The 17,057-nt window shown below is 42.6% G+C and overlaps 4 protein-coding genes across 6 annotated transcripts in view; 2 read left to right on the forward strand and 2 right to left on the reverse strand.

Moving 5' to 3' along the window:
• The first annotated feature begins 72 nt into the window (after positions 1-72).
• On the forward strand, positions 73-4,495 carry LOC115591060 (homocysteine S-methyltransferase). The gene is made up of 8 exons (XM_030432684.1): positions 73-605; positions 1,552-1,619; positions 1,813-1,985; positions 2,072-2,175; positions 2,821-2,982; positions 3,077-3,282; positions 3,892-3,971; positions 4,310-4,495. The coding sequence occupies exons 1-8, from the start codon at positions 501-503 to the stop codon at positions 4,396-4,398; spliced, it is 987 nt and encodes a 328-aa protein (XP_030288544.1). The 5' UTR covers positions 73-500; the 3' UTR covers positions 4,399-4,495.
• Positions 4,436-10,383, reverse strand: LOC115591058 (basic immunoglobulin-like variable motif-containing protein). Its single transcript, XM_030432682.1, has 10 exons — positions 10,205-10,383; positions 9,352-9,901; positions 8,736-8,865; positions 8,517-8,612; positions 7,985-8,089; positions 7,802-7,896; positions 7,578-7,710; positions 6,852-6,935; positions 6,680-6,776; positions 4,436-6,585 (listed from the first exon to the last, which is right to left on the reverse strand). The coding sequence occupies exons 2-10, from the start codon at positions 9,851-9,853 to the stop codon at positions 6,283-6,285; spliced, it is 1,545 nt and encodes a 514-aa protein (XP_030288542.1). The 5' UTR covers positions 9,854-9,901; positions 10,205-10,383; the 3' UTR covers positions 4,436-6,282.
• Positions 10,384-10,599: 216 nt separating this feature from the next.
• On the forward strand, positions 10,600-15,753 carry LOC115591061 (inosine-uridine preferring nucleoside hydrolase). Of its 2 annotated transcripts, none has more exons than XM_030432685.1 (6): positions 10,600-10,647; positions 13,117-13,333; positions 13,875-14,057; positions 14,132-14,243; positions 14,318-14,454; positions 14,538-15,753. In XM_030432685.1, exons 2-6 carry the CDS (start codon positions 13,151-13,153, stop codon positions 14,901-14,903), a joined length of 981 nt encoding a protein of 326 aa, XP_030288545.1. In that variant the 5' UTR covers positions 10,600-10,647; positions 13,117-13,150; the 3' UTR covers positions 14,904-15,753. The 2 variants fall into 2 exon arrangements, with proteins under 2 accessions (XP_030288545.1, XP_030288546.1); XM_030432686.1 differs by lacking the exon at positions 10,600-10,647 and adding an exon at positions 11,601-11,653 and having other exon boundaries at positions 14,538-15,076.
• The window catches only part of tmem131 (transmembrane protein 131), a 34,562-nt gene continuing 33,060 nt past the window's right edge, over positions 15,556-17,057 (reverse strand). For both annotated transcript variants that reach the window (XM_030432680.1, XM_030432679.1), the window contains exon 41: positions 15,556-16,578. In XM_030432680.1, the coding sequence (XP_030288540.1) occupies positions 16,312-16,578 (267 nt within the window). In that variant the 3' untranslated portion in view covers positions 15,556-16,311. The remainder of the gene's footprint in view (positions 16,579-17,057) is intronic.

Below are 17,057 nucleotides of genomic sequence, written 5' to 3' on the forward strand. Positions count from 1 at the left end.
AAAATATACAACATATAGTACATGTCAGAGTCACCACACGACGGGGTATGAATAGGGTAGGTGAGAGGGGGGATGTTAATATATAGTAAAGCAAAATAAGTACATAGAATACATCACGCAGTTAGCTTGTATAAAATGGCGGATTACAATTTCTTTGGAATAAAACAGATACAAAAACTGAATAATTCATAAACTGAGCTACGTTGAAATACACAGCCCTTGTTGCATTGTCATTACTTAACGCTCCATCTAGTGGCGGTCTGGTGGTGTTGTGTAGGTCGAACTTCCTTTAATTATATGATTTTCGAGCGTCTTTAAACGCAACCTATGAACCCTCTCTGTGACCCGGAACAACAACAACAGTCTGAACAGTAGCATGACGTTTTAACTCAGTGGGACTTTGATTCTGTGTTATGTTGATAGTTTTATCTGCTCGACTGTACATGTAAGGAGTGAACAAGAGTATTGGACCTAACTTCAGTGCCTTCGTGTGTTTCTCCATGGGTTCCTCCGCTCGTCTGAGACATTACATGAACGATAACAAACCATTAATCTTAGATGGAGGACTAGCAACTGAACTGGAAGCACAAGGAGCCAAATTACAGGTAAATTAATCAAGATACTTTAACCACCGCGTTCATTTATGTCTGTCTTTACTTTGGTTCTTTATTGTGTAACTTCTCAGCTATCTTTTGCAGGTGGGTATGCTTTTATTAACACATTGAAACTGCCTTCATTTGACCATCATTATTCTTGCAGTGTCATATCTTGGCTAATAACATTTAACTGAGTGATCTACTAAACCATGTGGACCTGTAGAGACAGTGGTTGGCTGGCAGCTAATTAAAAACAATTAAAATATGACTGAAAATGTGTGTTGTCATGATGATATTGTGAAATAGACTTGGAAAATGACAGTGGTGGATATTATAAGGGTAACAGTATGATTAAAAGAAATACTCCGTTACATGTTAAATTACTGCATTCAAAATCTAAAGTATGGGAAACTATTTAAGTATTATCAGAAACTTTCACAATGTAGCCAAAATGGGCGCAGCCACTGTAACATCATCATATATAATACATGTAGATTATTATATTTATTTACGTAGTAACACATTAGCTGCATTTTAATATTGTAGCTGACTGCAGTAAAGTTGTTTTTATTTATTACTCTATTTTATATGATCATTATGTTTTTATAAAACCTCCATCTGAAAAATAACTAGTAACAGCAACTGCCAAATAAATGTAGTGCAGTAAAAGCATTAAGTGGAGTAAGCAGACTTCTTAAGTGCAGCGCAAGTAGCTCAGAAATAAGTTCAGTACTTTAGTTAAACTACCATAATAAATCTGATGGGTGGTGGCATTTGTCATGTGCTCACAGACAGTGATGACCTTTATTCCCTCTGTGTGGGAGCTGAGACGCCTCATTCATCATGAGCTCTTAGGAACATAGGCAAAATAATGCAAATAAATATGAATTCAATGGTTGTCTACACATAAATGACAATAATTTAAATAATGTGTCTGTTTGTCTCACACATGTAGGGAGATCCATTGTGGAGCGCCAGGCTTCTGCACACTAATCCCCAGGCCATAAAAGATGCTCATTACAGGTAAGTCCATTTAAAATACTGTAGCTGCACAGATTAATAAAAATAGTCAATCCAGAGAAAGTTAATCATTTTAAGTCACTTTCAAAGCAAAAATGCCGAACGTCCTCCGCTTCCAGCACAGGAATGATAAATAGCTGTAGAAATGAGTTTTTAAAAATGTGACCGCAGTTTTAAAGATGTGATCCATCAACAGGTTTCTCCTCAGTGGTGCTGATGTCATCACAACAGCCACGTACCAGGCGAGTATCACAGGATTCATCGATCACCTGGACGTGAGCTCTGAACGCGCCAGAGAGCTGCTGATGTCTGGAGTTCAACTAGCCAAAGAGACGGTCGAGAGATTTGTCTCCGACACTCGTCCGAAAGGTACCAAACTATAAAATTGGGGTATTTGTCAAAGTGACGTCTGTAAACTATGATGCTATTTCATTGTGTCTTTTTTATCCCTGAAGGGCAGACATGTCCGCTGGTGGCGGGTTCTGTTGGACCGTACGGGGCCTTTCTGCTCGACGGCTCAGAGTACACCGGGGCTTACGCGCAGAAGATGAGTGTTGAGGTGAGTGTCCATCAGCTGCTCGTACTGGTTATATCTTAAGTCATTATGAATGCTGTGTGAAGGTAACAGACAGAACATACAGACTTGATGACAGACTGGTGACCCAAGTTTTGACTTATTTCTTCATCCTTTTCTGATTCACTTGTTCATGTGTTCAGCACCGGTAGCGGTGGCTCTCTGTATGTTTGGTCCTTATAAATGTATTTACCGTAGAATTAAAGGGCAACTCCTTAGTTATAAAAAGTAGTATAAAGTCTTTTGAGGCTTCAGAGGAAGCTGCATGCAATTTCATACATTTCCGCTAAGGTTGTCACTCGGTGGCTAAGTTGCATTGTGGGTAATGTTGCTCAAGGTCCAGCACTGCACTCCTCTTGAACTCCTCCTCTTGGACTTATTATGGACAGTTTAAACTCAGCAGAACCAGAGATATCGACTCTCATCTTTTCTTAAAAACCTGGTGCCTACATTACCAACAATGCAACGTTGCCACTGAGTGATTACATGCGATTTTGTCTGGGGCCACAAAAGGATTTACACTACTTTTTCCAGATATGCAGTTGTTCTCCCCAAGATCTGCTCTACACGCGCTTTAACGTGGATGATCGGTGGAGTTAAATGCTCTCTGCTCTTTTTTTCTTTTCCAAGGAGCTTAAAGTTTGGCATCGGCCACACATCGACTGCTTAGCAGCTGCAGGAGCTGATCTCATAGCTTTTGAGACAATCCCGAGTATCAAAGAGGCAGAAGCTCTGGTCGAGCTGCTGAGGGAGTTTCCTGACTCTAAAGCCTGGCTCGCCCTCTCGTGTAAGGTAACCACTGCTACTGAGCAGCATAACTACTGTTGATTCATTGTTAACTTTCTTGCATCGAAATGATTCACGTTTTGTACAAAACCACTGTCAGGATGGGAAGTGCATATCAGACGGCAGCCCGTTCACCGACGTGGTGCAGATTGCTAATCGGTCCCCACAGCTGGTTGCTGTAGGAGTCAACTGCTGCTCACCGGCGCTGGTGGAGCCGCTGCTGGAGTCTGCCGGGTCGCTGCTGAGCCCAGACATGAGCTGGGTGGTGTATCCCAACAGTGGAGAGGAGTGGAACACTGAGCAGGGGTGAGTCTGTAGTCACTGGGACTAAACATTGGACATTTTTTTGCTCATCCTTAGTTAACATGTTCATCTCTTGTCTAGCAATGATCATATTTCTGTTTTCCAAATGAAAATTTTGCCCCATGATACACGTTAAGCTCCCCACCATCAGTCATTTTGCTTATGTAATTTCAGTTGTTGGTTAAAATAAAATCATTAAAGTAATATTTTGTTCATACTGCTGATAGAGGGAGGCTGAATGCATTTTCTTAAGTTGTGCCACAGGAGATCCACACTGACACACCTCTACACAGACATCACATCCAACACTGTAGAATATTTAGAGAAGGTTAAATGTAACCATCAAAATGCAGGTTATATTTTCTTTAAGTTGTCAAATATTTTTCAATGTATGTACTTCTAACTAGTGTTAGTTTGCACTGTGCAGCTGTATTATATTTGGGAAAAATTTATTATAAAATCTCAGATCAGAGTCATCATTAGAAGATGATAAATAAAAAAAATTCATTGTGGCAAACTTTTGGTCATCAGAGGCAGATGCTTCAGTCAAGCATCCATGTGTTTGCTCTTGCTTTAAAGTAAACGCTGCTGTTTCTTTATTTCTTTACAAAGGTGGCTGACGTCAGAGAAAACATCAGCATTAGTACCTCAGCTCGGTCGTACATGGATGAAGCAAGGTGCTGCTTTGATAGGTAAGGTCAAGTGTGTTCTTTCATTAAAGGATAAGTCCACTCAAAAATGAAAATTCAGTCATTATTCTCCTCATGCTGATGGAAAGTCAGGTGAAGGCTTGTAGACCATAAGCATTTCTAGAGCTTTACAGCAACTTTACAGCAAAAACAGTGTGGCAGCATTCTCACAACTGAGTTGTAAGTACAGGGGGATTTGTTTTAAAATGTTTATGTTTATGTTTATCTAGGGGGGGGGGTAGCTAATGACTGAATTTTCGTTTTTGGGTGAACTCCTCCTTTAACTCTTGTCCTGTTTTTTTTTCTGTATCCTCTCTGACGACTCTCTCTTTGTCCATCAGGCGGCTGCTGCCGGATCGGTCCCGCTCACATAGCCGAGCTACGACACCAGTTAAAAGGAAGTGGCACGTCTGCGGACTCTGCGGTGTGACCGGACCTGCTGCAAAGAAAGATGTCTGTTCCAGAAGTGTTTATAAAAAACTTAGTTTATTGGAAAATTAATAAATAAACCACTACATCAAATGACACTTGTGTTGGGTCAGAGACATGTGGCGGAGGTGCAAACAGATTGGTGAGAACAAACCATGTCTGTACATGAACATGAAAATGAACCATGCAGTCTTCACTTTCAGTAGATTTCACATTTTGAACGATTTTTCGAGGGATCGAGGGATCACTTCTGTACAGCTCCCGTGTATTTGAAAAACTGGGATCATCTACGCGACGGTTCTTACTGTAGGTTTCACAAAAGCACAACGAAATGTCAGCAGCTTTCACGACACTGGAACTGGACGGTATTTCCACTGAACTAACCACTGCACGTCAAAACAAGCCCACCTACCTGTACAATGAATTATGGGAAGTGTGTCAGATTTGAACAGAATTTACAGCACATGTGTGTGAATGTCCCGTTTAACCTAGAGTTGAATATAATAATGTGCACAGTATCACTGCGGTGAGGTTAAGGTGATGCGATATAACCATGATTAAATAAAGATAAATATGATTAGAAGTAGGATGGAATACAAATAATCCTGTAGTGAGAACTCCTAATATCCCCTTTTAATATAACACAGGGGATGGACTTAATAACAGAGACACCTTACAATACAGTAACTGTGAAGTTGTAACCACACAATAGTTCATTTTTGAGGCCGTAGTTCGATGTGCTGTCAGGAAAATGCCCTGCGAGGTGTTTTGTTTACAACTCATGCATTAGCAACTCCAACAGCGGCAGTTCTGCCGACTGAAAGCATAAAAACTGTGATAGTGACACGTGTGTTCACTGACACGCTGCTGAATGTGGCTCATTTGTGTAGCTGCCATTGTTATTGATTTAAAGTAGTTGGTGTGCGTTTGCAGGCACGAGTAAAGGACGGAAACTTGGCAAAACAAAAAGTTTCATCAGGCAGATCCTTACTGAGAACTACTTTAGAATAGTTGATTAAAAGCATTAAAAACTACAAATATGGCCCCAAAAATGACAGCTGAGTTGATTCCACATCTTAAGGTCTTTAAAAAACATTACATGCCAAGTCTGGTGATATTCTATAATTTTCTTATTGATGACGAATCCCATGAAAAGGCAATAATGAGCGAGTGAGAATGAGTGGTAAGTGTCTGCGTGTGCAAATTCTGGTATGTCTTTATTTCTCTGCGTCAGAGCTCCACTGACCATATTCACACAGCGGCCATTTTTCCTCTGAGGTCCAGCTCAGGATGGGAAACTTGAATCCCAGGAGAATGTTTTGCTACTGTGTTGCAGGTTGAAAAACGTAGAGAATCTGTCAAATCGTTATCATTTCGTCATTTGCTGGTCAAGTGAGGAACTGAAAAGTAATCGGAGGATGAAAATCTGGAGGGAAATTTTGCCATATTCAAGGTAAAACAACATGTTTGGTTGAGAAGACAGTGAATATTCATCCAAACTGCATGTTTATGTCACTCTGTAACGGCTGGATGTGTAAATAAACAACTGCTATGCTTCATTGAGTTCCCCGCATCAACTTCAGAGTTGATGGGCTATCAGTGTTTGTTAATGACTAGTTTCCTCTGCCCCCATGTGGCCAAACAAATCATTCTCACAGGTTTAAAAATTAAACTGTATATTTAAAGATTCACTTCTTCAGTTGTAAAGAATTAACTTAAGCCTGAGTGCCACAGACAGGGTAAGGATGTCAGGATGTCATCGTGTCAGTTTTGGTCTTTTCATGGGATTTGCTTGCAGTAAAATACAGATTAACACCAGACTCATCCACTTGTGGCGACTGTACTGTATTGTAAGGTCTGCTACTTAACGTCCCGATAAACCTCGTCAGTCTGTGACGTCTTCTTCGAGGTCGCTGTCGGGGGAGCTCCTCTGTCTGTACTCTGTAGCGTTGGACAGCCGTTTCCAGTTGGTGTCTTTCTGACTTCCCATACTGTGTGAGCGTCCCAGGTTGGCCAGGCGCTTGGACGACGTCCTCTCCTCCGCCTCGTCCGCGGCGCCTCCGTGTGCCCTCTCTGAGCCCGAGTGGTGGAAGTCGTGGCGCAGGTTCTCCAAGTTAAGAGCCCACGGGCCGAGCTTCTGCCAGTTCACCCTCTGGAAGGCCATGATGCAGTGCAGGTTGCCACCCACCTGTGAGCAGGGAAGTTTTCTGTCAGTCAGGCTCAGACTCAGAACTCTTTCATCATCAGTGACATTTGAAAAAAACAGCTGTGAGATGGGGAACCTTTTTGGTTTTGCGGCGCTGAATCCCCCTCTCTGTGTGACGGATGTCCAGGTATTCTGGGTTTTGTGTGTTGAGGTCGGTCACAATGTCCATCCATCTGAAAAGAGACGCTCGATGTTCAACAGCTCATCTACATTGAACATGGTCGAGACTGAACAGAGACGGAGCTTACTTTTTACAGTGAATCGCTGGGTGTTTCCTGCTGGGCTCTCCAATGAGGATCCAGTACTCCGTTTCATTGGTGGGGAGAGGGCCCCTTCACAGGAAACAGATCAATTATCAGCTGCGATTAGCAATTATTTTCTTCTTTATAGAATTAGTTGTTTGGTCTTAAAGGTGCACTATGTAAGAATTAGCCACCTGACAAATGAATACTCACAACCAACAGGCAGCATATGACCAGAGTAACCTCCAACTGCTGCTAACTGTAGATTCTATTAGTTATTAGCTAGCTCAGTTAGCAGTGCAGCTAGCGGTCCATACTGTGAACAGGGGAAGTGTTGATGTTTAAACGACTAGCAAGAGAGCAAAATACAGACGTCGTAATGTCAAAACTGTTATTTCTTCACATTCTGTTGATAATATTCATTCATTTTTTTAATATTTTCAACTAAAAATGTTTACATTTTGCACCTTTAAGGGATTTAACAGAGTTTTTTGGGGCTGAACAAAGTATTTATTATAGTTTCACAAATGATGTCCTGACAGACATGAACCTTGAAATATTTTTTAAGCAACATTAATACATTAGAATACAATAAGTAAATATATACACAGTATGATAATCAAGTCAACTTTCACATCATCATATACTTTGAAAACTGTATATGACTGCAATCCTACTGCAGATCAATCAGTAGTGAAGAGAATCTAATTAAACTGGAGTGAGGCGACCTACCTATATGCTTTTGCTGCTTTGAGTGGCGTGGCTTCAAAGCCCACTGGGCAGAAGTAATGGTTCTGGCAGTGGTAAATGTAGGCCATATACTCATCCTTCAGCCCTTGTGTCAGTTTCATCAGCGCTCCTTCAGCTTAAAAAAAGATTTGAATGGTTATCGCTGCTGTCTGATCTCTTTATGAGCGGACGTGTGGTTGAGTTCGACGGCTGAGGGAGAGACTCACCTGTTTCTCCTGCTGTCTTGTGTTTCCCATGTGGTTTGTACAGAATGTAGGAGCAACCTCGCACTCGGAAATTGTCGTTGATTTGTCTGAACCATCTGCAAGACATACAAAAAAGATGACTGAGCTGCGTACATTTCCACAACTGAGTTAATCAGAGAGACGATACAAGCAGTTTATTTTTACCGCATTAGTGTAGCGTTGCCCGTGAAGGGACCAAACTTGATTTCTTCAAAAGGTGGCTGAAAACCTAGAATATGCAGAGCCTCCTCCTGAGAGATGGGTGGAAGACTAGAAATGAAAATATATACCGTTAGTGTCTCTGCAGCTAGTAAAGGTGCAGTATGTAAGACTTTTATACATTCATAGATTAAAGGTGCAGTATGTAAGAATTTAGTGAAACAATTTAAAATTGTCAACAAAGCGTGAAGAAATAACAGTTTTGACATCTTTGTATTGTGATGTCTGGATATCTATTGAAGTTAGCATGCTAGCCAGTTAGCCTAGCATGATTGTAGCTGATATTAATGGCACCAGGGCTCTGAGCTTCAAATCCAGAAAGAGTGAGCTAATACGAACCTGTAGCGCCACGTTAAAATGAGCTGACTAGCTAATGGCAGCACTAAACGGTTGGTCATATGCTATGAGTAGGAATTCATCAGCTGGCCACTTCTTACATATTGCACCTTTAAGATACATAGCAGTATGTGCTGCTCACCTCCCTGCACCCAGAGTGCTGTACAAGAAATTCCAGCAGGACACCAGCGAAGAGATTCCACATGAAGTCTTGTACTGTGGCCGACTGATGCAGTACCTATTATGTGGAGGGAGAATAAATCATAGGAGATCAATAAGAGTGTTTTGGAACTAACAGCACTCCTCCAGCCTGACGCGACTCCACTGGGTGTCTCTATTGAAGCACTAAATATAACATTACCATCTTCTGAGGTCGAGCACTTTTCTCTGTTTGATCTCCTCCAGTGAGGCGTGAGGGGACGCGTCCTGCAGATTACGGCTCGGTCTGTCCGATGACTTCATCTTCTTGGTGCTGCATTTCTTCACATTGCCTGAAACAAAATGCGAGTCGATGAAGGCTGAAACAGGATTGAAACTGTCAGAACAAGGATCGACGAGCAGATCAATTATCAAAATGTTTCCTATTATTGCAGGAATTGCAGCTTTTGGGTGATTATAAAATTATGAAGCCAGTTTAAAGGTGCAATATGTAAGAATTGGCACTCTGTTGAAGTCGTACACAAAACAAATACAGGGAAGGCACTAACTGCTGCTGTTTGTAGCTAGTTAGCTCAGTTAGCAGTGCATCTAGCAGTCAGGATGTGTTGGTGATTTCAACACTGGCACAAGTGTTGGGTTAGCTGCTTAGCATGCTAACATCAGTAGATACCTCTGCAACACAATGTCGTTACATTCTGTCGATCATCTTAGTTCAATCTTTAATGCATTCAGCTAAATTCTTACATATTTCACCTTTAATTGTCAGGCAAATTATATGTTAATGTATAATTACGCTTCTATAACGATATGTTTCTCACTTGTTCTTGTTTTTCTAGTGAGCACAGCGTTGAAGTCTGTGGTATCGATCTCCCAGGCCAAAATAGGCTTCGTGTGACCAGAGGACACTTCCATCATGTCACAGTCCCCGTCAGACCCCACATGGGCTCCTCCAGACTGCCCAGCGCTCAAGTCAGCAGAGGGTTTGGGCTTCGCAAGCGAGGACCCATCCTCCTGCTTGTTCGGGACCACGTCCCTGGCTGCGTTGGGGGGACGGTACACAGAAGGAGCCTGGTTGAGGAGGGCATAATCTGAGCAGACCGTGTAGAACTTCTCCCTGGAGTGTGTGACCGGACAGGTCCACGGAAGATGGAGCTCAGCGCTCGAAGCCCTCCTGACTCTCGCAGCATCCCGGGCGAGGGAGCTGATCAGGCCACGCTCCTCCTCCCCATGGGGGGGCCTTTGCAGCCCTGACGGATCTGCTGGCCCAGATAGGTTTGCTCCTTGACCTTCTGATGTGTTAGGCATTGAACAGCCACTCATGTGATGGATGACAGGACTGGCTGAGGCTGATTGTGATGGCTGCCTTTGCTGGGGATGAAAGGAGAAGCAGATTTAGAAACACTACAGAGATAAAAGATGGAGATGGAGATGGAGGTGCACTGATAGAGACTCAGGGGATAAACAATGATCACACAAACAATGTGTAACCCTGAATCTCATTGTTTCACCTTAGCCAGCATCATATAAAATGACCTCTAACCTACAATAAGTCACCTAAGTCTCGTAGTAACTGAACATTAACTAGCTAACATTCCACCTGCTACAGCTATCAGTGTTGTAGTTAAGAGGTAAACACGCCCAGCTAAACCGTTATTGTCTCTTTTATCATACCTTATGCAATGTCTAAGCACCAGACGGGGTCGATAATTGGCAAAACGTCAAGCTAACCACTCATAACTAACCCTGGGTGCCCATTAGCTTGAGACATGTTAAAAACGAACGAGAATAATTGCGAAACGTCGTCCCGCTGACCTGCGTCCACTTCCTGTGCAGGTTTAAAGGACTGTACCATCCTGAGTAACAACCGGGGATGCACAAAAAATAATCAGGCTTATTGATAACTTTAAAGACGCAAGTAAACAATACGGACAAACACAAAGGTATTTTCACTGAAAAGTAAACGCATTTCATTATATTATATGAATTCGACTGATGTAAACGTGTCACTTTTAGAGTGCGTACAACCCCCGTGCGAGTAAACCATGGAATGATCCTACAGTTTAAACCAATCACAGGAGCTGCTGCGGCGACTCTCCAAACTTCACTGACTGAAGGTAAGTGTTGATTTTCACTGGAGAATAAACTTTAATCCTTTAAAATATAACACGATAATAACAACAATCTTCTAAAAGTAGTCGAGGAAAATAGTTCCTTAGTTGCAAGACAGTGCAACTATTATGTTGATGATGTTTAGAGACGGTATAGTGTTTTGTTATTGGCTGAAATAACTGCACTAAATAGAGGCAGTATAAACAGTAATGCAGCCTCAGTGTAGTCCTCTGTGAGTTTTTTGAGTTGCTCAGTTTTTGTAGACTTGATGAATGTTGTGAGAAGCTATCAAGTCAAAAATCTTTTTACTTTATTTATTTTTTATTTTGAATGATTGTCACCTGCTAAGATAAGACAGAAGCACGATTTGCATTATCGTACGGCAGAAGAAACATCTATCTATAATACAAGGAATCTGTGTGTGTGTGTGTGTGTGTGTGTGTGTGCGTGTGAGTGTGTGTGTGTGTGTGTGTGTGTGTGTGTGTGTTCCTCAAATATCTCTGCGGATCAGGATCAGACTGACCTGAGACTTTCAACATGGCTGCTGCGTGGTTCAGTGGTGTGCAATAAGCATTTGCTTGGACTGCAATGATAGCGTGAATAAATTATTTCATAAATGCTTTACAAATTCTGCAAGCATTGTCCACCGGAGCCACCACAGTCACGTGGGCACCAGAGCCAACCACTGCACACCGTGGCCACGTGCGCACCAGAGCCAATCACTGCAGAGCTCAAGCCCACGACATACCAAAAAACAAGCGGATTTATACCTGCAGCGGCGCGAGCTGGACCGGGATTTTGCCGGTGGTTCGGTTCCTTACTGTGCATCTAAACTGACTGTTGTGGATTAATGAGATTAAACAAGTCCAAGTCTGAGGAGATCCGGAGACGCGCGGACAACAAAGTGGGATCGGAATCTGTGGATGTTTGAGTGTAGCTAGCGCTAGCTACACGGCCCACCGCCCGAGTCGACGGAGCGGACGCACTGGCACGTCCAAAACCGGATTTAGGGTAAATAATGTCCAACACGCCTTTTCGCGAACATTGCCGTTACGTTTGCTTTGTGTCTGGTGCAGGAAGAAACAGTAAAAATGTGCTTTTGTCACAAGTGGATTTATACCTGCAGCGGCGCGATCTGGACCGGGATTTTGCGGCGGTTTGGTCCCATTCTGTTCTGTTCATCTAAACTGACTGTTGTGGATTATAATGAGATTAAACAAGTCCAGACTGAGTCTGTTCGGGTCTGAGGAGATCCAGAGACGCGCGGTCAACAAAGTGGGATCGGAATCTGTGGACGTTTGTGTGTAGCTAGCTGCTAGCCGCTAGCCGACCCACACGGCCTAACGTTACCTACCGAGTTGACGGAGCGGGCGCACCGACACGTCCAAAACCGGATTTAGGGTAAATAATGTCCAACACGCTTTTTCGCGAACATTGCCGTTATGTTTGCTTTATGTCTGGTGCAGGAAGAAACAGTAAAAATGTGCTTTTGTCACGAAAGTGTCCAAGCAGCAAGTTTGGTTGTTGAGGAACCGGAAGATGTGGGAGGGACATCGGCGGATGATTGACAGCAGCAGTGATGTGTTGGAGACAGCGACAGAGATAGCGAGTTTTGAGAGTTGAGAGATTTGTGACATATAACGTGTTTGGAGTGTATAGTTAGTGTGTTATGTAGTGTTTTGTGTAGTGTGTTTAGTTGAGTAGTGGAGTCGTGTTGTGAGACAAACCAAGGAGGAGACGGCTGAATGTGGAACAGGCAGGAATGAGCTGAGGAGCCTGAGGCATTGCCTGCATTTAAATGTAAATGGTTACACATAGCTTTGTAAATTTCAAAAACTTATGCACCAATTTAGCAAACAACAATTTATATTTGCATTATAACTAATGCAACTGGTCCATTAAACATATTTGTGGTTTTCACTGCAAAAAAACTAACTTTTTCTACTCTGATTTTATGTTATATTGTGATTTTAGGTCCATAGTGTTAATATAGTACCTTAAAATGAAAAAATAACTGTACAGTCACACATGTGAGGTTGTGCTAAAAATAATTACACCAAGTAAGGCAAGGTAAATGGTTTTTAAGGTGACATATAATGGTATAATCAAAAACAGCCAATTATATCCCTGACGTCCCACCTTCAAACACAGCCTCATTTGGCCATCCATGAAAAAGCTACTTAACCTCCCACTTTTCTATAGAAATACATGCTTCCTACGGGCAATGCACTAGTTTTAATAATGGTGAGATAGTCAAATGTTATTACGGCAGTAACTGCAGTTTGGACCTCAGACTCCTTGAAAATATGCGTTGAGTTTTGTGAGCTGTTGAGTTTGTGACCTTTGTGCAACACCGACTGTTTTTGCTGTTACTGGTGAATTTGATTTTCTTTACGTTTTTGATTTATGGCTTTACAGCTTTTTTTTGTTGCACAAAATAAATTTTTACAGCCATGATTTTGCCGTTTCCACAGAGTCGCAGGACTTGTACTGTATCTCTGCAGCACCATGGCGAAGAAGAAGGTGATCATCGACACAGACTGCGGCATCGACGACGCTCAGGCCATAATGATGGCCCTGGTGGCGCCCAACGTCGAGGTCGTGGGTGTCACGTGTGTGTTTGGGAACGGGCCGCTTGATAACGTGTGTCAGAACGTTCTGAGGGTGCTCTCCGTCTGTGAGCGTGAGGGGGTGAGTTTACTGAAGCTTTATTTAAAGGACCACATACAACAATTGCATATGTTACAACTGTTTTCTGATCTGCCACAGTGAAGGTTTACGAAGGTTCAAGTCAGAGAGATGTTGGACATTATTGATAGAAGAACTAAGTCCAACACTGTAGAAAGAAAAGGAGATTTCAGCGTCTTTTTGATTCGAAATCTTAATAAATATTGTGATCCACAGAGACCTGTATAAAAAAACTGGGCCTTCAAACGAGTTGTCAGAACTTCTGTAAGGTTGGATTTCTCATGGTGGGCGGTGCCTGCTCAGGCTTGTGAGAGCTGACTAATAAGAGCAGACTGGGCTTTTTGTGAGGGGGGGGACTCTTAAAGAGACAGGCACACATAAATGGAGCGTTCAGGCGGCGGGTGAATAAAGGTGTTGCAGCAGGAAAGTAATTAAATTCCATTGAATTATTCCAAAGAACATGAGTCAGGTCATCTCATGCTCACCTGCATCTCTGTCCACAAATCCCACTGAAAACTGCACTAAGCTTAAGGTTCTTTGGCAGGTTCCAGTGTTCCGAGGTTCTGGTTCTGCTCTGGTTGGAGCCACTCACCCGCCTACTGACCACTTTGGAACCGATGGACTTGGGGATGTGATAAAAGAAAAAGACCCAAAGTGGGAGGAGAAAATCCAGAAAGAACACGCGGTCAGCGCAATGATCAGGCTGGTGACGGAGAACCAGAACCAGGTGAGAACCGCCCCCCTTGTCCGGTACGTGCAGCTGCTCTCTGGTCTCGTTTCACTAACATGTCTTCCCCACAGGTCTCCTTGGTGGCGCTTGGCCCGCTCACTAATCTGGCGTTGGCTGTCAGACTGGATCCAAGTTTTCCCCAGAAGCTCAAAGATCTGTACATTATGGGCGGCAACATGGAAGGTAGAACCACATCATGATTACAGCGTTCGTTTGAGAAACACGCAGGGTTGTATAACTTGATTTTGTCATTGTAGGAAAAGGAAATGTGTCGCTCTGTGCAGAGTTTAACTTTGCAATGGATCCAGAGTCTGCATACATTGTTCTTGAAGAATATCTCTGCACTACCTACCTGGCGTCATGGGAATATTCCTGCAGAAATGGACTGACGTGGGTAAGATGTGTTGCATGCGAAGAGCTACGTTGCCCTGCATGATTGTTCAGTTCAAACTCATGACACCGAGTTCTCTTGTGCAGGAGTTCTTCGAAGAGTTGATCAATCAGGACGCACCTGCTGCGAGGTTTATGCAGACGATAACGTCTAAATGCTGGGCTTACTCCAAAAAAGCTATGAAGAATAAGAGAGATCTGTATTTCGGACCTGCCTTCGTCTCTTACGACGCCTATGCGATGGCGGCCTGCATCGACGGCAGCGTAGTAACGGAAAAGATCGAGTGCCCCGTCCGCGTGGAGATGCAGGGCTCCATCGCTCGGGGCATGATGGTGCTGGATCGCACAAATGAGCTGAAGAAGAGCCACAGTGTGTTTGTGTTGACGAAATGTGACGTCGCCAAGTTTGGTCAGTTACTCATGGAGTCTCTTCGACAACCTTTAAAGAAGTAATCTTTGGCGACAAGAAATACACTAATGTGCCAACCTGAGTCTCATTACCTTTTAATACATTTGATAAATTCACATTTTGCTGAAATCCTTTAGATAAATTTGCTGACAAACAGTAGAATAAGCTTTCTTTGACCAATTCATTCTCACATAAAGTTTTGATATATTTTCTCAAATGTTGGTTCTTTGTTAAATTATTTACGTGAACGTTTGTAACCAGCGGCTGCAGCAGCAAACATGTGGTGTCCATTTTTAGTCCTGGAGGTGAAGTGGCTGCAAACTACTCTTTACTTTGGACTTAACTGATTATTAAAAGTTCAATAGTTCAACAGGTGGCCACTTCTTACATATTGCAGCTTTAAAAAAGACTTTTAAAAAAAGAGTGCTACACACACTGATTTTTGTATTTGCCTTTTTATGTTTGGATTTGATGTGTCATTATAAAGTGAACTACTGATTGAATTGTTTTCACATTAAAATAAAGTCACAACATAGTGAAGTGGTATATTACCAGCACACAGAACAGCTGTTCGCTAACGAGGTCACCATATCAACTTCTGTTAATGTTGTGTTCACTTGTTTCTGCTGCCCCCAAGTGGCAAGAAAAGTTATTGCAGGTTTAACTCAAATAATAAAACATGAGAAAACCACAGAGTCTTGCTGAAGTCCTTTATTTAAATTGGCTGACAAATAGAGGTGATGTACAATACAAACCTCAAACTTAAGTGTTCTATCATCACCTGACCCGTTTATTCTCACAGAAGGCTTTAATATTTTTCGGACCGAGCCCGCTCCAACATGGGCAAACGTGAACGTTCATGTTCAAGTTTTTTTTTGGGCCTTTTGGTGTTCTGAAGAATCTCATGTCAGATAATGAAATATCCCTGCTGCCAAATAAAAAGCCTAGCGCACCGATTTAACTTCAAATTTGACTTGTCAGACTTTTTTTTTTTTTTAAAGAAAACCGATAAGATCCAATAAGAAACGGAAACGATCGAGAAAAAACACATGGCTTAAGATAAGATGTCTGTTCCAACATTAATACTGAACATTAAAGATTCTGCGCCATGTACCAAACTTTGAGGGGGGGGTGGGCGTCATGACCAGCCTTTCTATAACAACAAAATGTCTGCACTGGCATTAGCATACCATGCTTTGGACATTTTCAGTTGAGGGGCACCTGTTAAAACAAATCCAAATAAAAAGTTAGCATTTCTGCCCCCCAGTGAATAAAAAGCTGCGGAGAACTAAATCGCGGGGTTGGTAACCTACAGCACTGGGCTACCAAACTCATTACACTTCAGGTAACATTGCTTTCTGTTGGGATTCTCTGATTATAAAATAATTTCATTTAGCGTACAGAGAACGTCGAATCCATGACGCGCCTCTGTTAAGTGCAGTCACGTGCTGTTTAATTGCCGTTGTCAGAGGAGCTCGGCCAGGGCTCGGAGCTGCGTCTGCTCAGGGTCGGGCGCCACATGCTCCACGGGTTGTAGGTGCGACTCATCTCGGTGGAGGCCGGTGGCGACGGGGTGGGGCTGCTGACCAGGTCGGTCAGCGGTGTCGAGTTGGTCGTTGGGGAAAAAGGGTGCAAGGCCGAATCTGCGCTCGTTGACCAGATAGAGCTCCCGAAGGGCGTCGTGGCAGACCAGGGGTTACGGCCGTTTCCCAGGAGTGACTAAAAAAAACAAAAAAAGGAGGAGAGAACTTTTATAATGTGTCCTTTTCAGATCTGGTATTAACATTCGTCCTGACCGTTCCAGTCAAAAGTGGACGGGTGTGAGTACATGAAGAACGAAGCAACTTAATGTATAACATTTATAACAAACTTACTATAAGTTCCACAAAGTTAAGAATTCTTCCTACACAGCATTATACAAAGTTTGTCAAGTTTCTCTTGATGAACCAAGTCACAAAACTGAGCGATTTTTTTAAGGGAGTCTGGCGACAAAGAAGTTTCCTATATTGACAATTTGACATGTTCACTGCAAATACAATGTTGTCTTCTTTCATAAACATAATGTAAATGGTGAAGTCAGCTGAAACTGTTCAAACAGCTGCTAAATGTTGGCAGGTAAGACGCAAGAAATGCAATTCTGCCCCAAACGGACCTTTTACAAAAAACAGATTTCAGGTTCTGTATTCAATGCTGAATTT

The sequence above is a fragment of the Sparus aurata genome, chromosome 11 (genome assembly GCF_900880675.1).
Source record: "Sparus aurata chromosome 11, fSpaAur1.1, whole genome shotgun sequence".
Taxonomy (NCBI): domain Eukaryota; kingdom Metazoa; phylum Chordata; class Actinopteri; order Spariformes; family Sparidae; genus Sparus; species Sparus aurata.

Coding starts and splice junctions, on each gene's coding strand:
- LOC115591060 (XM_030432684.1), top strand. CDS start 501: ATGGGTTCCTCCGCTCGTCTGAGACATTACATGAACGATAACAAACCA. Junction 1,620..1,812: donor ATAAAAGATGCTCATTACAG/GTAAGTCCATTT, acceptor ATCCATCAACAG/GTTTCTCCTCAGTGGTGCTG. Junction 2,983..3,076: donor GGCTCGCCCTCTCGTGTAAG/GTAACCACTGCT, acceptor AACCACTGTCAG/GATGGGAAGTGCATATCAGA.
- LOC115591058 (XM_030432682.1), bottom strand. CDS start 9,853: ATGAGTGGCTGTTCAATGCCTAACACATCAGAAGGTCAAGGAGCAAAC. Junction 8,613..8,735: donor GTGCTCGACCTCAGAAGATG/GTAATGTTATAT, acceptor TCCACATAATAG/GTACTGCATCAGTCGGCCAC. Junction 6,936..7,577: donor AAAGCAGCAAAAGCATATAG/GTAGGTCGCCTC, acceptor TTTCCTGTGAAG/GGGCCCTCTCCCCACCAATG.
- LOC115591061 (XM_030432685.1), top strand. CDS start 13,151: ATGGCGAAGAAGAAGGTGATCATCGACACAGACTGCGGCATCGACGAC. Junction 13,334..13,874: donor CCGTCTGTGAGCGTGAGGGG/GTGAGTTTACTG, acceptor GTTCTTTGGCAG/GTTCCAGTGTTCCGAGGTTC. Junction 14,058..14,131: donor TGACGGAGAACCAGAACCAG/GTGAGAACCGCC, acceptor TCTTCCCCACAG/GTCTCCTTGGTGGCGCTTGG.